A 21,942-nucleotide genomic window follows, 5' to 3' on the forward strand; every position below is an offset into this window, starting at 1 on the left:
CATTGAGATAAAATAATTTCCTATTTGTGGAGATGGGAAAGTTCCCATCTGTTGAAAGGAGCATTATAACACAGATGTGTTAAGGCTGAACCTCGTGCTGTTTGAATAACTGCTTAGTGTCTGTGCTGTGTATTGTCACTTCAGGTTGGAGCTGGAGTTTCAGAAGGCAAACATGGAACAAACATTGCTCAGTTCTATAGATGATAATAGATATATATATAAATACACATACACAATGAATACAAAAGGTTGGGGGTCCTTGTGTATTTACAACTTTTAAACCTAAATGGTCAGCCAGTGCTGAAGAGGGAATTTGACCACTGTGAAGAAGGCAGTATGATGTCCATCTGTAAGCCGTGGGTTTCATCCCAGAACTTTTCTCTGGTATTTAAAGAATAATTATTTTTGTATATGAGTGAACTACTTATTCCATAGCACCAATAAAGGATGCTATAAAATTATATAGTTTGGAGTAAAAATAAAGAAATCATGTTGTCCAAATGTAAATATGGGTGTGTATAAACCAAAAATTTCTGTAGCACATTGTTAAATTTCTGAAAGATTATTCACTGGATTCTTGCATTTGGAGGTGAAAGTAACTGTCAGACCATCCATTATCTGACCCTTTTCTCTCATACTTCATTTGCTCTCACTGCTTTACCCTCGAGCCCATTATTCTGTGTTTTTATTGATTACATCACTATTGAAAAATGTAGTGTGCCTCATTATCCTATTTCTTCCAGAACTGTTAAAGGTACCTTTTAGTTTTTTGATGGCTCCTTGCCTATCTAGCTGGAGAATGTGGTCTCTCAGGGAGGTTCTTGGGTATTTGGTTCCCATCTCTGCTTTGGGATAATGTCAGGGGGGTCTAGTATGTCTGGTGAGGTCTAATGTCACGTCTGTTTGCATACTGGACGTCTTGAGGTCTCAGAGATGCAGACTGAAGGGTATTGTCTGGTACCCACACTCTCATTTCCTAACAGGACAGAATCTTTATTGTTCTTTAGTGCCTCAGCACTAAAGCTCAGCAGAGATTTCTGTTACTTGGAGTTTGAAATTTTTGCATTGTGTCAGTATTCACATTGACTAGAAATCTTGTCCTAGGATTGTTTGGGGTTTTTTTGAAGGCTGACTGCAGTTATTCCCCAATAGTGACCAGGGGTCATGGATCCCGTTGCAACTTAAAAGGTTGCACTGCCTCTTACAGTGAGATTTGGTGGATGGGCTTCAGTGATATTTACCTGGATCTTACCTGGAAAGGCCTCAGAGATCAGCTCTAGTACAAATAACTTCCTTTGCAGTTGTAAGGGTCCTAGAACTGCTGCTAAACCAAGTGTGCTAAGGCACGAGTCTCAACTAAATTACATTATGGATTAAAAGAAAGCACACTAAGAAATTATACAGAATTGAAATTATTTCTGAGAAAACTAATTTAATATGTTCAGAATCCAGTCAGTATGCTGAGCTCTAATTGCATATCTAATATAATTTCTTTAAAAATGAGCAGTGACTGGCTGGCCTACTAACATAATAGTTAAGATTAGATTAGCAGCATAAATTGAAATATTGTTTCAGTCAGATCTTGAAATGTAATTTCAAGATTTAAATTTAAATAACCAAGTGCTGTATAATCATCATGGAGAATGTGGTTTCTGCAGATGAACCTGATAGCATACAGAGGTGATCTATACCAAACAAAGCTTTCAATTCTTTTGACAGGTTATATAATATTTTTATGATGTAATAACTTCAGTTTGATCATTTGCAGGCATTACTATAAAATGATATCTTGTTTTATTTTTAGAGATTTTGTATTTTCTGATGATCTAATAGAAACTAGCAAGTGCAGGTATTTCTGGGTTTTGTGTTCAAAACCAAGGAATACTAAGGCTTTTAGCCTGTTTCAATGGCCAGATACTCAGCAGCTAGCCAAGGTTATTGTTTAAAATGGACGTTTCTTATTTATGATTAATCTTTTATTAATGCCACAACTGTATCTCACTCAGCAGTCACCCTTCTGATTTTTTGGCAAGATTCTATGAAATACAGCAAGCAGCCTGTGAGCTATGTGCTTTTGTAAGTTGTTGTATTTGATTTATAGACTGTATGAAGTGTAAACTGCACTGCTCTGCTTAATATCAAGAGTATAAGGGGCCCTGAAACAACAAGGCTGTTTATATTCTTCAAGTGTTGATATCCAAGGAATGCCTCAGAGTGAGATTTGCTTCAAACACAATGTATTTATAACTTTCTGTTTGTTAAAATAACACAGCCAAACATGTGGAACTTGGGACTATATAACTCCTATTTCTTCTACTACACTGAAAGGATATTTTGCATCCCAGAACCCTATTGATCCAGCTCTGTCGAGTAACTATCTTCTAAAATATGACTGGATAATTTACAAAAACTAAGGTATAGTTCATAATACCAAAAGCATGGTCTATGTTTTGGCATAATATATTTCAAGACCTAAGTCAGGCTGATTTCTGGTATTTGCTCCTGGTAGGAAAAAGAAAAAAAAAAAAAATCGGAAAACCAGCAAATTACTCTGTTATGGTTTTAAATAACTAGATTTCTATATTGGGTGATTATTGTATTAAAACCAAATCAGAGTGATTTCTGTGTAAAAGAGCATTTTATCAGCTGTGCACAGTGGGGTGCTTCTTACCTTGAAAGTGAGCTTCTCCCTGTCTATCCTACAGTACATCAGCAGGGAGGATTCTCCATGCACCCCAGACTAAACACAAATTCATATCAATTTCTTGTGTTTGCACGTACGGGTTGAGAATTGCAGAGGAGGCTGAAATGCTGAAATGTCACAGAGCTCAATACTGAGATAAATTTGTCATTCATTCAAAATTCTTTCCAAAAAACCCCAGCCAAACCCAAAAAACCAACAATCTTCAGTCCTCATTTTTCTAAAAAACTGCCTCTTGGGGGAATTTCTCCATTAAAAACCCCATGTATGTAATTAAACTAATATATAATTTAATATTTATATATCTATATATTAAAAAATAAGCTATTACCTAGCTTTAGGTGTGTGCAACCTTTTTTGCACTTTGTGCATTTTCATGGTTTATATGTGAGAGTAACTGCAGTAGCTCATGGCATCTGACACAAATTTAATCTGTCATGTTGACAGTGCTTATGATTCATTTTCACTGCCTTCTACAGCAGTAAGAAAACCAGAACAGCTCATCAACTGCAAACAAACCTTGTCAAAAATTCCCATGTCAAGCAGTGAGCAAATTCCATGTCAAGAAAGGATTCATGATCCAAATATAGGAGGAAATTCAAATACCCCAAAGTTTCTAGCAGAAGAACTGAAAGTTAGTCAATGTGGATTGTAAATGTACAAAGAGGAGCCTGATCCAAATTAAACAAGGCTAAAAAATGTTTTTATAATTATTAAATTAAGGGGATGTAAATTAAAACATTAAATTCTGGGTTGGATCTAGAAAATGGTGAGAGGAGCATTGTTATATATATATATATATTTTACATTGGTCTTCAAAATCATTGATTTTCAATAGATAAAGTTAGTGAAAATACATTAAATTATCCCAGGTAATCATCAGTTCTAGATCAAAGCACTCAATGCCTTTGGGAAGGACAAAGCTGAACTAATGCTTTCCAAAATGTATCTGAGTGTGGTTTGTTAACTTGGGGTTTGTTTCAGCAGTAACGAAATCTGCGCTGGCTCATCCATTAGACAGAGATTTTTACCGGGATTTCTTTTATGACTAACCCAAATAGCCATCTTACCTGTGCTATTTTTGGTTTCTGTCAGGTCTTATCCTTGGTTGAGAACTATTCTTAAAAATCTAGATTGTATCTGCATCTTTGTGCATAGATGGCACAGCGTTTGTGCATCTTGGGCAGGACAGGGCTGCCGTGGGCTGGGGCCGTGTCAGCAGCGCCTGAACAGCTGCGGGGGCTGGCTGAGGTAGGACTGTGCACAGCCACTGCTTTCTGGCAGAAATCTGCTGGGATACCATCACAGCCTCTCCCCGGCTGCCCCCACAAACACCTCCCCTCTCTCTTTTCCAATACTAGCTCCAGAGTTACTTTTCCCCCAGTTTTTCCAGGTTACTCCTGTGATTTTATCATGCTAGTTGAGGTAGAAATGTTGCCTGCCAGCTGGAAACTGCTGGAAACAGGGAGGCCTTTTATGGAAATGCTGACACAACTTTATCTATAGCATAGCAGTGTAAACCATCTGTTTCCAATAAGGTGGTTATTATCTTTTCTTGTCAGACTTATCACTACAAAAATATTTTGCTCTCTTCAATATAAAGGGGTGCAGTTATGGATATGATAAGAATGAACTTTATGAAGGATGGTTTTCCCTTTTGATACTAACTTATGCATGTTTATTTCATTGCCAGAGGCAAAAAGCCGTATTCCTTTTAAATTCTAGTTCCTCTGTTCTTCAGGGATATAATGCAGAGGACCACACTTAGACAAGTATCTTCTTCTGTGGCTTTTAAAATTGCTGCAATTTATTGTTTAAAAACTGTGCAGGTGACTGTGCTGAAGGGCAGTGGTAAACAGTGGAAGAATTTGTCGGTGAGGATGTTGATCCATTAACCTCGGTGCAGCTCTAACTCTTCACACAAATTCTGTATATATAGCCTGTGAGAATTGGTCTGCTTTTCTCTTTTGCTCACTTAATGCAAGTCTGTCCATTGTTTTATCACGTAATAGTAAGATTCGTGACAGCAGGTAGAAGCTGGGAAAGCACAGGCCTTGAAGGATTTTACTTTAAATTCAATAAGGCCCTGGTGAATAGAAGTAGAGAAGAATTAATTCATATGGTGTTATCAACGCAGTGCTGAAGGCCTACTTCTTGTGGGTGGTCTACGAGTATCAATGTGTTTTATTACAACATCTAATGTATGTTGCAACGTTTCTGAAAGCCTGAACCCTCACATGAAGTTTTGAAAGGAGCCAGGCAGAAAGCCCTCTCCCAAGGAGAGACACGCATTGGTGTGTCAGCAGTTCACTTTTCCGTCACTGCTCTCTTTAAGGCAGAAGTTATGTTGTACTTGAAGGCTGGTGAAAAGCTGTTTCGGAGTGCTGGCTGTTCATCCAGTGTTTAGGAGGTCTGGGCAGCACACAGGTGAGGCAATTCTGCAATTCTGCCTGGCAGGAGATGCAGAGCTCGGTCTCACCGCACCTACGATACAATCTGGCTTCTCCCTTGTATCTTGCCTCGGTGTTCCTGGAGATCAGTTGTGTCTCTCCTGTGCTGTAGCTCCACTGTGGGACACTTCTTCCTCATAGAGCTCTGTCTTGAGCACTGGTGTGCATCTTTAGTGGGCTGAAATTGTCACTTCTTGAGCCCTGCAGTGCATTTTATTTGAGAACATTTGTTTGATTATAACATCCCTTCAATGAACTTGATTCCAAGCCTACCAACCTGGTAGGATTAGTGATAATATAAAATAATGTAGTGATGACATATTTAGCCTTATTTGCAGAAAAGATTGTTGGCAGTAGCTGCGTGAGGCTGTGTTAGCCCAGACTGCCAGTAGAGAAGGAGTTCGTGAGGCAGGGCATTGGCAATATTGCATTTCTTCACTAGTGTAAATAAATCGAGCAATAAGACACACTGCATTCTGGCAATTGACACAAACCTCTAGTGCACTTTGTGGATAGATGCCAGCTATTTCTAATCCTTTGGGAATTGTTCAATAGATATGTTTCTATGTGAAAAAGAGTTCCTGATCAAGGGAGTGAAAGTCAAAATCTTTAGCTGGCGTTAACTGGAGAAGGCCCAGTCTCCTGACGGCTACAGGTTTCTCAGAGCTGACTCTTAAATCAGAGATAATATTTCTAGCCTTTTTATTCAAGAAAAATGAGTAGTTTTGGTGGTGTCCTTGGTGAGTGAAAAGCACTGAAGGAGATAAAAGATCAGATTTGGTTCAAAAGCTCTGTTAAGTGTGAAGTATAACATCCTTAACTGATTAATTAAATTGCAGTACCAAGTAGAAGAAAACACATTAATTTGCAGAGATGTTCCAGTCTTGCTTTACACAAAAATGCAAGTAGTGTCCCAGGCAATAAAGCCACCTCTTAAAGGACTTGAACATAAATATCTTGCAGGCTTTGAAGAACCAAGATAATGATCTCACTTCTGTCTTTTGATGATAACAAGCACCGGTCTTTACTGTTACCTAGAGCGTACTCCAACATGTTCAGTACTTTGCTGAACTGGATTCCTATTTCTAAATTCAGAGTAAAAAACAGTCAAATGATTGTCTATTTAAGGTGTTGTGGTTTACTGCTGGCTACAGAATTATGGATACTTAATCTTATCAAGCAGCTCTTGAATGGGGAATTGTAATGTTAAGGTGTCTTCTTGGTGTAACATTCAGATGTGTGAGGTGGTGAAGTAAAGCAAATACATGGTTTTTCCTTAAGGAAAAGGTTTCAAAAAAGAATATGGGGCTTGAATGGAAAAGTAGAAGAGTTTTGTGGTTTAGAAAATGAAAATATGTTGGAAGCTAAAAAGATAGGAAATTATGGTACTTTTTGAGGAAAAAGAAGACCTTTGAAGGCTCTGGAGAGCATGTGATAAGCTGGAGTTTAGCTGAACCAAGCAAAATATTATTTGATCTACCCCAGGGAGTGTTTCGAAAAATACTGCAAAGATTTGGTGAATGGATTTGCATTGTGTTTGTATGCCAAACTGCTGTTTCAGTGACAATATATTGTTTTAATGCAAAGACAGCAACAATTTCCCGTTCAAATAGAGCCCACAGTGCTCTAAGATGGACCTTTACATCCTTTATCAAAGTCTTGAACTGTAAGGTTGAAACAAGTGATTGGGCTTTTGTTATTTGTTGTTTGTATTGCAGTCTTAAATGCTGTGTGAAAGATACAATTCGAGATGTATTTCTTGTACCACAGATAATCACTTTTAATGATCCATTGCATTAGAGACAGAAAAAAAACCCAGGAAAAAACCTAGGCTGAAAGGTGTTTATAAGGAGTTGATGTGATGTGTAATGAAATTTCAGTGCCTCTAAATGTAACACAATGAAGCGTTACATGAGATTAAAGCCCACTGACATTAATAAGTGTCTTTTGATGCCATTGGCTCTGTCCCCAAGGGTTTATCATTTAATGGCAATGAAGACTTTAGTAAAAAAAAAAAACCAAAACTGTTTTTCAGCTGAGTTTGTGCCAAATTCTTTCTTTGAAACCTTTTCTCTAAGAAAAAAGCATATATTTGTTTTACCGGCTATCATGTAAGTGTGGAGATGGCTAAACTAAGACACGTTCTCTGTTAAACTGATTCAGAAGTGTTGTGGAGGATTCCTGGCTTCCAGCTGATGAGTTCCACTTCAGGGCCCAAATTTTGGTGATGTTAGAGCCCGGTTTTCTGTCAGGGTTCCCTGCATTGTTTTTACTGGTTACTGAGTGCCGTGACGGCCAGGCTTTCATACCAGCAATGGAGTATAGTCACACTGAAGTGCCCACATACCCTGGATTGTTCCCTAGAAATGATCTCAAGCTTAATGTTTGAGTTGCATCCCTTAAACATGGATGCTTTTTTAAAACACACACAGGCTTCCGTTCTTTTATAGAAATGCTTTATTTTCTCTTTTGTATTTTATGCATTTACATTAACCTAATTTCAGCTCCTAGCCCTGCTTTGGGAGTTAAGTGGTGCAACAAGATGTCAGTATTTAGAGAGCTTTGCTTGGGGGGGGGGAAAAAAAAAGTTATTGTGACTTGGATGCTGCCTCCCTGAGCTTTTAAAGGCTCATATCAAAGAAACAATAGCAGGGTAAAATTAAAAAGATCTGAAAAATGATGAAGTAGTTTTGAAAGGAGGAAGTAAGGGAAATACTAAGTAGATTATGTTCAAAGCAAACAGTAGCTGGAGGTGATGACGGCTGGTTTGTTTTAAACTAGGCATCCCTACTTGAATTTTAATTAGTTCCAAACTTTTTAGTATGGATTATTTGCCTGACAAAGTTCATAATGCTTCCTCCCTGAAGTACGGAATGATATCCAATGATTAGGAGCAGGAGAGCCTGCAGAAAAGCCTTTAATTTCCTCTGTCCCAGAAATCATAATCCTGCAGCCGAGCAAAGAAATGGCTGGTATGTCTCCATTTATCACTGCTATGCATCTAAATGACAGGGTGGATAGTATGTCTTCTTTGCTGACCTTTTTTTTTTTTTTTTTTCTTTTTTCAAACATTTGTATGGACCAAGAACTGGACAGTACCAAAGACAAGTTAAAAATAAAATGGAAATAAAAATACATAATTTTATTCCAGTGTATCATACGGTAACATGGAGTCTCCAGGTGGCAAAGATACCCACAGTTCTTCTTTCGTGGGATTTTTCTTACGAAGTTGATGTTGCCATTTTCCACAGTTGGGTCAAGGCAAAATAAGAAAGTGGCTTTTGCTTAAAATTCCTTTTTAAATTTAATGAAGTTATGCAGCATTCTGAAAATGGAGTGAGGACATTCTTCACCTGATCAGGCTGTGTTCTTCCAGTGGGATTTAAAGTACGTTTGTCTGCAAATATGAGTCTACTTGATGTCATCCTTGTTGCACTGTACAATCACCAGCCTGTGCCAGAGGGGAGGCTCTTAAATAAGTGAGTTTTCCCTTGCCAGCCTGGATGAGTTGGGGCAACCTTGAAAAGGTCTCGTGACTCAGAAATGATGAAAAAGATGTAATTGGGTCAGGTCATTTAAAACATTTTTCTGCAGCTTGACTTGGATTTTTTTACAAGACTTTTATTGGTGTGAGGTTCTCTCTAGCAAATCTCAGTGGGTTTTTTGACTGAAATAAGTGATTTCAAACATCCTGAGAATGAAAGAAAAGGTTTTCAAGTTATGTAACTAATAAAAGGACTGTCCTTGGTATTTCAGTAATGAAATGTTTAAAAAAAAAAACCAAAAAAACAACCCCCCCAAAAACCTCAAAAACCCACAACCCACATTGTCGAAAAATTCCTGTGCAATGCCAGTTGTCTTGCTTTTATATTCATTTTAAAGGATTTTTTTCATCCCAAACCTTTATTGAAAAGATCTGAGCCCCACTCACTTACTACTTACTAACATTTCTCCTTTTGCACACTGAAAAGAGGAAACTGCTTATTGCTCCTATATCTGAAAGTAATAAATAAGTTTAGCTCTCTCTTGGGCATGAGACCCTGTCTCTTCCTCATGTACATGTGTGTGATTATCTTCAGGATTACACTTGAAAAAGAGGCTGCTCCTTTAGAACCTTCCTCCCTGATGCTGTGCAGAAAGCAGCCATGGTGCCCTGGGGGCTGCCAAAGTCTGTTCCATGTCAACTTGGAACCAGAAATTGCTGACTGGGCTGTCTGAACTGTGGTAAAGGTAATGGTGGCAGAAAAGAAACAAGAGGCTTTGTTCCTGAAATTTTTGCAGATTTTTTGCTTACCGTTCTTCTTTTTTAATTTCTTAGAGGCCCAGAATTTCAGCAAATGAATGGCTTTGCTGTGCAAACAGCATATTATGAGTACAGCTTTCCAGCAATACCTTCCTACTCCACCCAAACACTGGGTAGTTTTCACTTCAGTTTGAAATGTTGAGCCTCTTGGAATGCAAGGATTTTTTAATCATGGAATTGAGCTTTCTTGCTAATTACAAATCTTTATTTTTAGTTGAAAAAGAGGGTGATATTAGCCAGCAAGGATGCATTTAGGGGATTACAGGAGTCCACTTTGCAAACCGCAATGTAGAATAGCGTTGTGGAAAAGGCAGCGTGTAATGATAGGCTTCTATTGAACTTTGATGTGTATGGCTTCAAAGAATGATGGTGTTTGGGCAGCAGCATTTCTCTCAGATATAATAAGATATCCGTATGCATTTTATGTGACTTCAAAAGAGCAAAATCCTGCAAAACAACGAAAGCAAACCAGTTATTTTGCAGTGCCTTGCTCTTTTACCAGTTAGACTCTGTGTATTAGAGCATATGTGAAATTTGAACAGTAGAACTTTTTAAGATTTGAAATAGATGAGAAGAGAGGAGCAGACATAGTTTGGGGCTATTTATTTAATGCATTTCCCCCTTTCCATTGAATTGGTTAAATCTCATGGCCTTCTATGAGATGATTGGCTTGGTGCACAAGTGAAGCTGCTGTTTACTTCTGGCTCAGCTACACTTTTGACACCATCTCGCATAGCATCCATAGACAAATTGGGGAAGTACTCAGTATGAGACTGACCAGGTGGGTAACAAGGTGAATGAAGACCTGGTGGGACTGTTGAGCTCACAAAGTCATGGCTGGCAATCCTGAGTCCAGCTGGTGGCTAGATCATGGTGACATTGCTCAGGGATCATGCTGGGAACATCAAGAGATGGTTATTTTGGAACCTGGCTGACAGTGCAATCTCACCCTTCATGGCTTGTTCCTTGGGCCATAGGTTCCTGGCTGACTGAACAGCCAGGATGGTGTTTTATGAATTGTCCCTAGATTTACTGCAGGATTCCAAATGGGCTGTGAGTGGAAATCATGTCTCACTGATAATGACACAGGACGTAGCTGAGAGAATTTCTTTCACAGCCAAAATGCATTATTTTTACTAATTCATAGCAGTCCAAGTCTGGCTTTTGGAAAGACCAAAATCAAACATTTATGGATTCCAGAAAGGGAGCCAAAATAGACCATAGATTAATATTACATTTTTACTATAATCTTACTATTTTAGACTTAAGTTTAGAAATATTATGTGTAGTTCATTATGTCCTGATCACATTTGCTTTAATTTCCAGTAACAGCAAGTTGGGGAGAATTTCCACTCTTGGGGTGTGTTTGCTTTCAGAAGGTTTCAACCTCTCACATTTTAGGAAATGTGCTAATTGCAGGTTTAGTTTTGTTTTAATTTTAAAGACAATGCCTGCATTGCTGAGCTTGTGTGTGTTCAGCAGTGCCAAGCCCAGGCCCTGCCTCCACTGCCTGAAACATGTTTGCTGTGTTCTCTTTATGAGCTCCCCACCAAAAGAATCTGATGTTTCTCTGGGACCAGCCTGTCTTCATGCAAATGAAGTGATTCCTCTTAAAAATGTCATCCCTTAGTCAAGAATTTGCTATGACATTTTGCTTATAAGACCGAATGCTCCCTATTGCCTCAAGCCTCCTTTGAGATAATAAAACATAATAATTGCCCATGATAAGCACTTTGTTTAGGCTTTTTCTGCACTGAGTCAGCAGTGGTTGAACTGACTTTAACTACCTTGCATGACAAAGTCCAAGCAGAGCGTTTGTGGCCGTGTGGGCTCCAGCAGAGATCAGAGACCCTGCTACCAACCTCGTCTTTTGACTGATTTGCTCCAGCTCCTGAGGTCTGCAATGGTGTTTGCTCAGGTGTGCCCTGAATGCTTCCCCATGACAGTCTCTGTGCAGCTTTGGACATTTGGAAGTATTTATTAAAGAATTTTATTTCCCACTGTACGCTGGAGGCTTGAATGCAGTCATCAGAGAGTATTTGTATAAGCGCTGCTGGCATATCAGGCTCTTGAACTCCCTCCTTCACCCTATTCTTCTTCAGGCACCCAGCAATGTGTCCAGCCAGCCTACTTGAGAACTAAAGTAAAAACAGAGAAAAAGGAAGTTAACAGGATTACATCTAACCTTGTTCATTGGGTAATTCTAATGAGTTATTTTAACTGAGTACTTTTGAAATAGAAATGTCCAAGACTGGGATAACCAAAAGGAAAGGACCATTCTGCCTCACCTTCGAGCAAGGTTGTTTCTGCACATTTTCCTGCCTTGGCTGGGGTGTATGCAGGGGTTGAATCTTGTTCAGCAGCTCAGGACCAGTGAGGTTAAGATGCAGATACAACACCATGATCTGCTTTTAGGGAATTGAATAGTATAATAAACATTGGATAGTATAATAAACATTGGATAAAAACATTGTAATAAAAACATTGTTCTAGATTGTTCTGTGTTGGAAATGAAACATATCCATAAAAAGGCAAGCAAAACTTTTGTTTGCCCTGATGGAGACATTAATTCATGAACCTGTGAGAAAAAGGGGAAATAGGGGCCACCAAACCAGCTGTAGGGTAGTATTGATTCCATCTGAGTAAGTGTAGAAGCAGTTGCATACTTCAGGTATTGATTTACAATCAATTTGGAAGTCTTTAACTGTATCCTAAGCATATTTTTTGCTATTCAGTTTCCCTCGTAGAGTCAAAATTGAAATCACAGTGCTGAGTGGAAAACAGTATTATTTATTTATTTATTTAGGCACAATTTTCTGGAAGAAACAAACCACAGCTGCCAGGTCACACCAGGAGAGCCCTTTACCTGAGAGATTATTACTTCTCCCAAGTCAGTGTATATTGTTCTGCTGTCGCTTTCTGCTTCTGGACTGCTGTTTAGAGCTTGGAAGCTGGGTTTTCTTGGCTGGGGCATTCACTTTCTGAAGGCTTGCAGCTTCTTGTCTAGAGAGTTGACCTCAATCACATTGAAACTCACTTGGACTTTAAAGCATTCAACACCTTCTATTCTGTGGAATGCTGTTAAAAGGGCTTGTTAATTGTCAACTTTGCAAATTATCCACTACGATTTTTTTTCAAGCATGAACTCTGGAGGATGGCTTAAATCCATCCCCCACTGCCACCTCTTTTCCTAAGAAAAAGTTCTGATGAAATCTGGTTTCCTACAAGCTTGCATTTTAAAATTTGTGCCTGTGTACATTCCTATAAGCAAGGGATTTGTTCTTACCTACTTTTTTATAAGGGAGTAAGAAGGGGCAGGTTCATCCTCATGTATGTAACTGTAAAGTACTTACATGAATCCTCTGTTAATAATTATTAAAAAGAATTGTCCCTGTGCAACAAATGCAGAATAGATTTTGTATTTGTCAGCACTCCTGAAATCTATCTAATTTTCCAAGGAATTGGTGTTTACATTGTGTGTCATAGTATTTTTATATATTATATATTCGTATTATAAAAGATAATACTTGATTACTACTCCAAAAAATCAAAATTACCAAAATACAAACAAAACAGGCAGTCTGATTCTTTTTGGGGTAAATGAGAGGGTTTTTCCCATTGATTTAATGGGATCTGGACTAAGCCCTACATTACTGTTGCAGCAGGCTGACAGTAAAACATTATTAACACCAAGCTCCTCTTGTCCCTGTCTTGGCAGTCTGTACAGATGCACAACAGTACATCTGCAGAATGGTTGTTAGCACAGATCATCTCTCACTTTGATTTACTTCTGCTCCTCTGCTTTGTGAGTCAGCAGGATTAACTTTTGTAATTCATATCTCAAAACTCTGCTTTTCATTTTCTAGCTTTTTAAACTTTAAAACCACTGTATCTGTGTAATCTTATATTTCCCTGTGCTTTTCACAAGCTAGAGTGGGGATGACAGAGTGGATGAGAAGACCCCTGTGCAAGCTGTTTTATTTCCAACCCTTTTTCATTAAATAACTATACCCCTTCTGTTCCAGTCTTTTTATGTTAAGCAATGCAAAAGAATTGGGCTTTGGTTACACTATGCATCAAGAAGCCCCTCCTGGCAGAAGAAAGCCTAAAACTGCCAGACTGCTTTCAGTACCAGTCATCATCTTTTTTGCTTTTGTTAGATGGTGTTCTCTCTACCACTGTAGGTCTATCAGCCTCTAGACTCCTTTAATTAGCACATTTGGTAGGACCAGTAAAAATGTGATGAAATGGAGCTGCTTTGATGCCAAATCCTTTTCTTTTCCTTGTCATTTCATCTATGACTCAATGCTTTTCATGCCTGCAGAAAACACTCATATATGCAGGTTGTGCTTGAGCCATTTGTTTTCTTCAAGTAGGTCATGGAAAGATGTAGTCCTGTCCTTCATATACCTGCCACCACCACCTGAGCTAGTGCTGGTGCACTGCTTCTACTTTTTACAATGCACATTTTTGTGGTCCTTCCCCTTCCCTTTCCTTTCCTTTCCTTTCTCCATGTGCAAGATATGAACCAGGAATCAGTGAAAGCAATATGGGTGCAATAATGTGAACTAAGTAACTTTAAACAGCAAATGAAGCAGCAGTAAATTTCCAGGTGTTGCTTTCCAAATAATATGGTGAAAAATTGAACTGTTTTCATATGCTGTCTTTTAAAAGCCTTGTCCTGCTGTTGGCTTGAGAATTAACTTTGAGAGTGATGTACTTGAGATGAAAACAAGCTCAGCACAAGCAGTCCAGAGCAAAGGAGGCCTTACACACCTGGTCTGTGTGTGAACTTTGACACTTGCTCATGATGACTGATCGACGTTGACATCCATCTAGTGCCTGGGATATCATGTTGTGTCCTCTGTTCCCTTCCTCCCCTCCCAGTAATTAGTACAGCTTCAGTGGTGACACCAAACTGGGCCTGGGTTTGTCCGTGCCTGGTGTGATTTTACTTCCAAGCTGCTGATGCGTAGTCTCTGTGTCTGAGGATCCAGTAAATGAGCTGTCACTGATGGTTTGACTAGTGATCAATTAGTTCTTTAAAGTGAAACCATACTCCAACCTATATCAGATCAACATATAGCAGAAAAAAATTGGCATTTTACTTATTGTGCTTTGCGTTGAACTCCTCTTTCTGAAGGTTGGTTGTTGTGTAAGCTCATGGATGAATGAGTCCTTAAATGTATCATTGGGTCTCTCTCCTATCTTGCCTTTTATATTTGTAGACTGCTTTCAAACTTGGTGGGTTTGAATCCTGTTGGTTCTTTAGTTAGGTCCAATACCAACTAGAGTTGTACTTTTTGGTTGGTTAGAAAGGAATTGGTTAATGGCCTAGCAGATCCTTTTGCCTCATTAAAAATTTCCAAAGCTGCTTCTCAAGACAATCAGTGCCTTATCTTATGACTGTGGAGGTAGAAAGAGCATGTGATACATAAAGAGTTCGTAATGGTCTCTGTGATTAAAGCAAACATGCAAATTTCTAAGCCAGAGAGGAAATGGTAGAATGATTTCTTTTGCAGCCTTTGCCGCTCTGGGTGTAGCTGGATAACATGCCTGCAGTTCAGGCCTGGGAATAGAATGTCAGAAGGTTCTTGTGAAACGAGCTGGCTTTGAAATAGCTGCCCTCTCCGGGTTACTCTTTCAGTGTAATGCAGTCACAGCAGAAACAAAAACTAGGAGTCCCAAATGTAATCAAAAGCTGTACTGTTGTGTTCTAACCAATATTATGAGGTTTTTGGTTTTTGGGTTTTTTTTTTTTTTTTTTTTTTTTTTTTTTTTTTTTTTTTTTGTTGTTTTTTTTTTTTTTTTTTTTTTTTTGTTTTTTTTTTTTTTTTTATTTTTTTTGAATTACCATCATATCTGCAATCTGATAGGGAAGCAGACTTCTTAGGAGCTTTCAGAAGTTGGTATGTGCTTTTCACCCTGCCTTTGTCTGCCTCTTTCTCAGCTGCTGAGTGGGACCCAGGCAGAAGCTAGTCACCATCTGGCTCAGCTCTGATTTGCCAGAGCAGTTGCTATGTGGTTTATTTGAAGTTATGACAGAATGCTGACTTTGGGCTCAATAACTTATTTAATTTCTGCAAACTGATGCTCTTTTGAACAGCACAACGAGTTCTGTGGGTGATACGTTAAAGAAGACGTAGACCATATGCCAGACATCTGGGGGGAAAAGGCTAAATATGTCAGACAGTGCATTATGTCATGCTCACAAGGGAGAAGTGAGAATAGTGGTTTCCAAAATACGATCTGCAGTTTGGAAAATGATTCTCACAGTGTCATAAATGGACTGTACAGCACACTTGGTTGATGTCTTTACTTCACACTGAAAACATTTCCTCCCGAGCTTCTGCAGCACTTCTTTGAGTCATTTTGTCTGTTGGTGTGATAAAGTGATTGAAGAGGAGGTGACCTGGTGAAAATTTCAATTTGAGTTTGTGTTAGGAAGTTGTAAGTGATGGCAGGCAACAGTTAATGACACATCTGCTCCCTTTCTACAAGCTTTGACATTGATGGAGTAACTGGCCTTGAGATGAGGCACGACGCTGAAGTTCCAAATCTGCTCATATTTATTACTTTGTAATTTTCTGTTTACATCTGGTTTAAATTAGGACAAGAATATATAGAACAGTGAAATTGTGCTTAGAGCTGGTAATTTTTACACTAGTAACAGGTTTGCTTAAACAAACAATGGTTATGATCTTTGATTAGGGTGTCCTGTGTATATGATTGATTCTACTCTCAGTCTTGTGTCAGTTAGAAATTAGACCTGTTTGGGAATTTCAATAGTGATTTGAACTGGATTGTCAAATTTCAAAGATATTTTGACAGGAGGGATTTCTGTGGTCAGATGGAGCTCCCACCCACATAAGATCAGTCTTCTCTGCAGCATCTCAGAAGTCAGGAGAATAGTTTTTGGACTGTGAGTGACAGCTTTGCCGTGTGTGACTCAGACACTGTCTTGGCGCTGGGATTCTTGGTTTGCAAGTTGTGACACATGGTCTAGGGACAGCCTGGGGATGGTTCTTTGGCTTTGCAGCTGCTTGCTTCTTTAGAGGATGAAATATTCATTAGGACAAAATGAAAAAAATCTTTTCTTGCTCAAAACATTCTTTGAGATGTTGGATACAGAAGCAAAACTTTCTATTTTACTTGCTTTTTGAACTCTTTTGCAGACATATTTTAATTTTAGGAGAAGATACTGAGATGTACTCATCTCATGATTAAAAGAAAAAAAAAAAATCCAAACATATCCAATGTGTTTGGCTACAAAGTAGGAAGAAAACAAAGGCCAAGATTTAAATATGGGTAAAACAGTACAAATGTGAATGATTGTGTGAATAAGTACATAGAGAAGAGGTATGCATATAGTCAGTCCATACTGGTGCTATATAAATAGTGACAAGGGATGGTCTTTCATATATGGTTGAAATATGTAAGTATTTTGTATGTAGTTCAGATGTGTCTGTGGCAGTATCATGTGTGTGCTGGGGTAATCGTGTAGGGCCACAACCAGCTGGATTATGGAAACTGAACATAAGTCATGTGAGGAGCCTCTTGTCTCTCAGCTGGAGACACTACCCAAGTACCATGGCAGTGGGTACTGCTCTTGCCTCTGGGCAGAGGTTGGCTATCCTCGAGATTTGTTTTTCTGTGCTGGTATTTCCCCACACCAATAAGTAAACCTCACCCAGTAAGTGGGATTATCTTTTATTCTTTCCTCTGACTGCTGCTGTGTCTGCTGAGCCCTGTCCCCTGTGGTTGTTTAAGCCAGCAGGGAGCAGGCAGTGTGTGCTGTTGCAGAAAGAAGTGCCCCCAGTCAGACCTCTCCAATGCCCTGTGCTCAGCTCTTACACAGAACAGGGGGTTGGCAGGAGTTCCTCAGGGTGGAAGTGACACCCCACTGAGCAGAATGACATCCAAAAACTCACAAGGCAAAGTGTCTTTGATACTGTGGGGGAATTGCCGACTATTTTATGTCTTTCTGATCAAGAAATAAGGTGGTAAAATAAGAAAGATGCTTGTCTTAAAAGTCCTTACCATCAGCTCCAGCTATGCTGGTGCATTGTTTTCTCTGTGTACGTGATGCTACTTCTCATCTCCAGTTGTGCTCCTTCCTTGTCCAGTCCCGTTTCTTCGATTTCATAGTTGAAAAACGTGCTCTATGTTCTCTCCTTTGTTCCAGGAGAAGATGGTGAAGAAATAGCCTGCACTCAGAATGGACAGATGTACCTGAACAGGGACATTTGGAAGCCCTCCCCATGCCAAATCTGTGTCTGTGACAACGGAGCTATTCTTTGCGATGAAATCCAGTGTCAAGATCTGCTGGAGTGTGAGAACCCCCAGGTGCCCCCGGGAGAGTGCTGTCCCGTGTGCCCCCACACATCACGGGATTTTGACCCCACCATTGGTAAGAGCATTTTCTAGTTTGAAAGGAGAGACAGCTCAAAGAAGTGATGTTGAAGTTCCTAATGCTGTTTTTATGGTGAAAATTTAAATCTGAAAATAGTAGATACCTGGCAGTGATCATCCCTCTTGGGCTGCCCCATAGCTGACTGGAAACAGTTTGCTTTAGACCGTGAGTCTGATATAGGCCCAAACGGCTTTGCAGTGAAAAGGTTGATCTGAAATCTGTCTCGATGTTTTTAGGTGGTTGAATTCTGGCTTTTTTGTGGTTCATCTAAAACTGGAAGATTAGTATATATAATAAACATAGTAAGATAAATATATATTGAATACATAACTATATATAATAAGTGTATTCCTTCAAATGCTCAATTCAATGACCATCTAGTAAGTATAAACCAAGAAAATGTAAGATGTTTCCCCAAAGTGAAAACATGGATCCTTTTGTCAGATATAAAGAAGTGTGAAGTATTTTTGATATCCCTATTTGCATATTCCAAATATCCCTGTTTGCCTTTTTTCGGTTATATACCTTAAAGATTATGTCTTTTCCAGTCCAGCCCTTCTTCCTGGAGAGACTTGGATAGAGGAATCCCCCCTCAATTTTCCTAAAAGAAAATTTTTTACCTTGCAATTAAAGCTACATCATACTGTGTATTGAATTTTTAGAGCTATAGTCAAAGTATAATTATTTCTTCAGGAGATATAATTGCCGTTGATTAGCTTAATATTGGACAAAGTAGTGATGAGGACCAAAGTAGGGACTTGTGTAATCGAGCAGTGGAGCAAGATGTGGTGAGCATTAATAAATAGATGGTGCATCCTGCTCTGTTTTGGGAGGCATTGGGCCAACAGCAGCAGGGTACACCCAGCAAATACAAAAGCAGTATGGATAGATTCCCAAATTCCTTACGGTTATTCGAGGAATTTATCAAATATTCTTCTGAAGGATTTTTGTGGGCATAACTGTGGCTATATGGCTCTGAATGCACACCCGTGGTAGTGCAGGTGCTTTCTAAAAAAGAAAAGGTCAAAAATCCCCCTGTGAGCTCTGTCTTCTGAAAAATACCATGTGATATGTTGTGGATCCATCAACAGTTATTGTTGGAGTCAGTAATGAAGCTTCCCTTGGCTTCCTGTCAATCGTTAGGTCAGCATCTGACAATCTCCCACAAGATACTCTGCTTTCCCAGAGTGTTTTTGGCTTTTCTGCACGGTGAGGAAAAAGGCTGAGAATTAGAGGACATTTATGCACGGTGTTGTGATTCCTCACACCTGAACCAGGGAGCGTGTGTGTCCCTGGGAACTCCCCCAGCTCCCTGTATGCAATGCACTGTGCTCTCTGCCTCCAGGGTCAGGGATGGCTCTAGCTGCAACACCTTCACTCAACTCTCCACTAATATCTTCTCTTTTCTTCTTTTGTCCTTTCTCATAGGTAGAGGAAGAAAGGTAAGATTTCCTTTATTTTTTTGTAATATATTACTACCATTAAAAGACTCCCATGTGTCTCCTGGAAGCATATTGCAAAAGATATACATAATCTCTGTTAAAAACTTGTAGTTCTTTCTCTTGGTCTTTCTTGGTGGCTAAGGAGATTGCAGTCCACACGAAAAAAATGTTGGGATGCTGGCAGAAATCCTGATTTTAACATAGAGAATCCCCTGGCTGAAAATCCCTGCTGTCTACATCAAAGGAATTCCAGTTGGAGTAGTTTGGTTGTGTCATCTCTAGCGGTGCCACAGGCTGAGGGAAGGGACTGTTCTGTCAGTAGATGCTGAACTGTTAAAGCTTGCAGCTGGTTTTTGTGCTGAGGCTGAGCTGCCCAGTGAGCAGGAGGCAGCACTGGAATCGTGTGTCCTTGCCCAGAGCCACGGTTCTGTGGGCAGCTTCTCTCATTGTGTGCAAGTAAACAAAGGGAAGACCTCTTCTTATAGAAGAAATTAAAAGAAATTCAAAGAAGAATTTTCTCCTTTCTTACAGGAGTTAAAATTAAAATAAAGAGGCTTCTAAGATAGTAAGCAACTGCAAGAAATAATTGAAATAACTTTGAGATGAACAAGTGCATGCACTCAAAAAAACTGAGTACTCTCTATGCAGAGGTAGTTTATGGAAATAAATGGACTGTACTTGCCTTATTATTTATTACTTGATAAACAAGGCAGGAAATTCTTAATCTTTGCGAAGTCCTCTTTTTTTTCCTTAAAAACCCAGTTACCACTGATAGGTCTAAACCCAGTTTTTTGATGTATCAGGTAATCGTTGTCAACACATCCAGCTCAAAGAAAAGTCAATTGTCAGTTGCTGTTGTCCTTCACTCTGATGCTATGCAATAGCATTGTCTTCTGTCCCCAGGCTGCAGATGGATTTCTATATCCACGGATTTGATGATACAGATTTTGATTTAGTATCTCGTAGAAACGGAATCTAAATGCTGCTCTAGGCTTTGTATTTCACATGAACCAAATCATTCAACAAGAGAACTCCGATGTATTTTCTAGTCCTTTCCAGCAGTTTTAACGGAAAAGTTTCTTTTTTTTTCTTTCTTTTTTTTTTTTTTTTTTTTTTTTTTTTGTTTAATTCTTTAAGACAGTATGTTATGCACCTAGGAGATAATGTTAATTTATGGCCTTCATTTAGTCAGTGTCCATGGTCATTAAAATAATGTGGATTATTTGTCATAGATACTTTAATTTAGTCTTGTATTTTTAAGGACGCCTTACTTTTTATCACAGTCACAGGGATGGTATTGGTGAAACTGGTACTGTTAATTTTGCTTGCACTTCTTTTCTGGCATCTGATGTTTTGGTATCTTTTTCCTACAGGGACAAAAAGGAGAACCTGGAATAGTGCCACCTGTAAGTCAATATTTTCTTCATCCATCAGCACACCCTAGAAATGCACATATTAGTGCTTTAAAGCAGAATTGCAGTAATGAAGTAAATGCAACAAAACCGTGCAGCCTGGGAATAAAAGGAGTGGAATGAAGTATGCAGTTTCACATATGTAACATTAGAAATTCCCAGTAGTTGTTAGCTCTTCTGCCACAATCTATTTTTATAGTTAGATTTTTGTAGGAGTGTAATGGTAAATTAGTATCTAGAAAGGGGTGAAACAAAATTTCATTATCTATTTATTCCTTTCTAGTGTGAAGACAGATTTAAATAATAAGTTGAGCCTAAATCATTGTAATTCACTTATTTAATCTTTTTTAGAGGAGCAGTGATACTTCTAAGATTTTGCTCACATTATTAATAAAAACTCCAAACTGGAAAAAGATAACCTGTGGAAATTATATTTACTACTTTTCCCCCCCTTTCCCTGAAAAGCCTTTTAACTTGCCTGGTATTTAATGTCCTGCCCTTGCCATTTGCTTTTCAATAACTGGTTTTCTGTAGGGCAGTCACGACAGATGCAGCCATGACGTGTGGTGACTTTAATTTATATTCCCTGCTCTAGGTTTCAGGCATACGAGGCCGCCCGGGACCAGCTGTGAGTACTTTTTGATCTTCTGCTTCTCTGATGAGGCATCTGCCACTTTCTGCCGTGTCTGGTTTGTGTTGTGAGGGTGATGTGAAGGAGGATTCTTCCACGCCTCCGTGAGTATGATCTGCAGAGTTTTGGAGAGGTGAGAGGATGATGGTTTTTACCGGTGTCAGGTCAGCCCATGCCCGGAGTGAAGGTGATGCCTTTGGAAGGCTGACCTGGAACAGACCGGACAGAGCTAAGAGAATAAAGTAGATATTTACTGAAAGGCCTTTGGAGTACACCTTGGGCAGCACAAGAGCCTGGCCAGGGCTACACCCAAGGTGGACTCAAAATAGTCACAAAATGGACAACCGGTTACGAGGTCTCACACTTTTATACGTTTTGGTCCATTTGCATATTGGGGTTTAATTGTGCAATTACAGCTTCAGGTTGTGAAGTATCATCCTTCTTGTTTCTCTTCAACCCACCATTGTTTGTGCTTTTGGGCCTGAAACTTGTACTCGTAGTCCTTGATCTTCAGAAAAGCGATTTGTTTTCTCTCTCTACTCTGTGAAGAGAGCTGACTGGTGCTGAATATGAGGCTCAGTGCTGTACCC

The 21,942-nt window shown here is 39.2% G+C and overlaps 1 protein-coding gene across 5 annotated transcripts in view; it reads left to right on the forward strand.

Annotated features, from left to right (window-relative positions):
• The window catches only part of COL5A2 (collagen type V alpha 2 chain), a 151,317-nt gene that overhangs the window by 84,635 nt on the left and 44,740 nt on the right, over window positions 1-21,942 (forward strand). For 4 of the 5 annotated variants that reach the window (XM_058421321.1, XM_058421322.1, XM_058421319.1 and 1 more), the window contains 3 exons: window positions 17,640-17,864; window positions 20,683-20,715; window positions 21,317-21,349. In XM_058421321.1, coding sequence (XP_058277304.1) covers window positions 17,757-17,864; window positions 20,683-20,715; window positions 21,317-21,349 — 174 coding nt within the window. In that variant the 5' untranslated portion in view covers window positions 17,640-17,756. Of the gene's footprint in view, window positions 1-17,639; window positions 17,865-19,295; window positions 19,310-20,682; window positions 20,716-21,316; window positions 21,350-21,942 lie in introns of all 5 variants that reach the window. The other variant, XM_040069422.2, reaches the window with a different exon arrangement.

The sequence above is a fragment of the Hirundo rustica genome, chromosome 7, assembly GCF_015227805.2.
Source record: "Hirundo rustica isolate bHirRus1 chromosome 7, bHirRus1.pri.v3, whole genome shotgun sequence".
In the NCBI taxonomy this organism is placed as follows: Eukaryota; Metazoa; Chordata; class Aves; order Passeriformes; family Hirundinidae; genus Hirundo; species Hirundo rustica.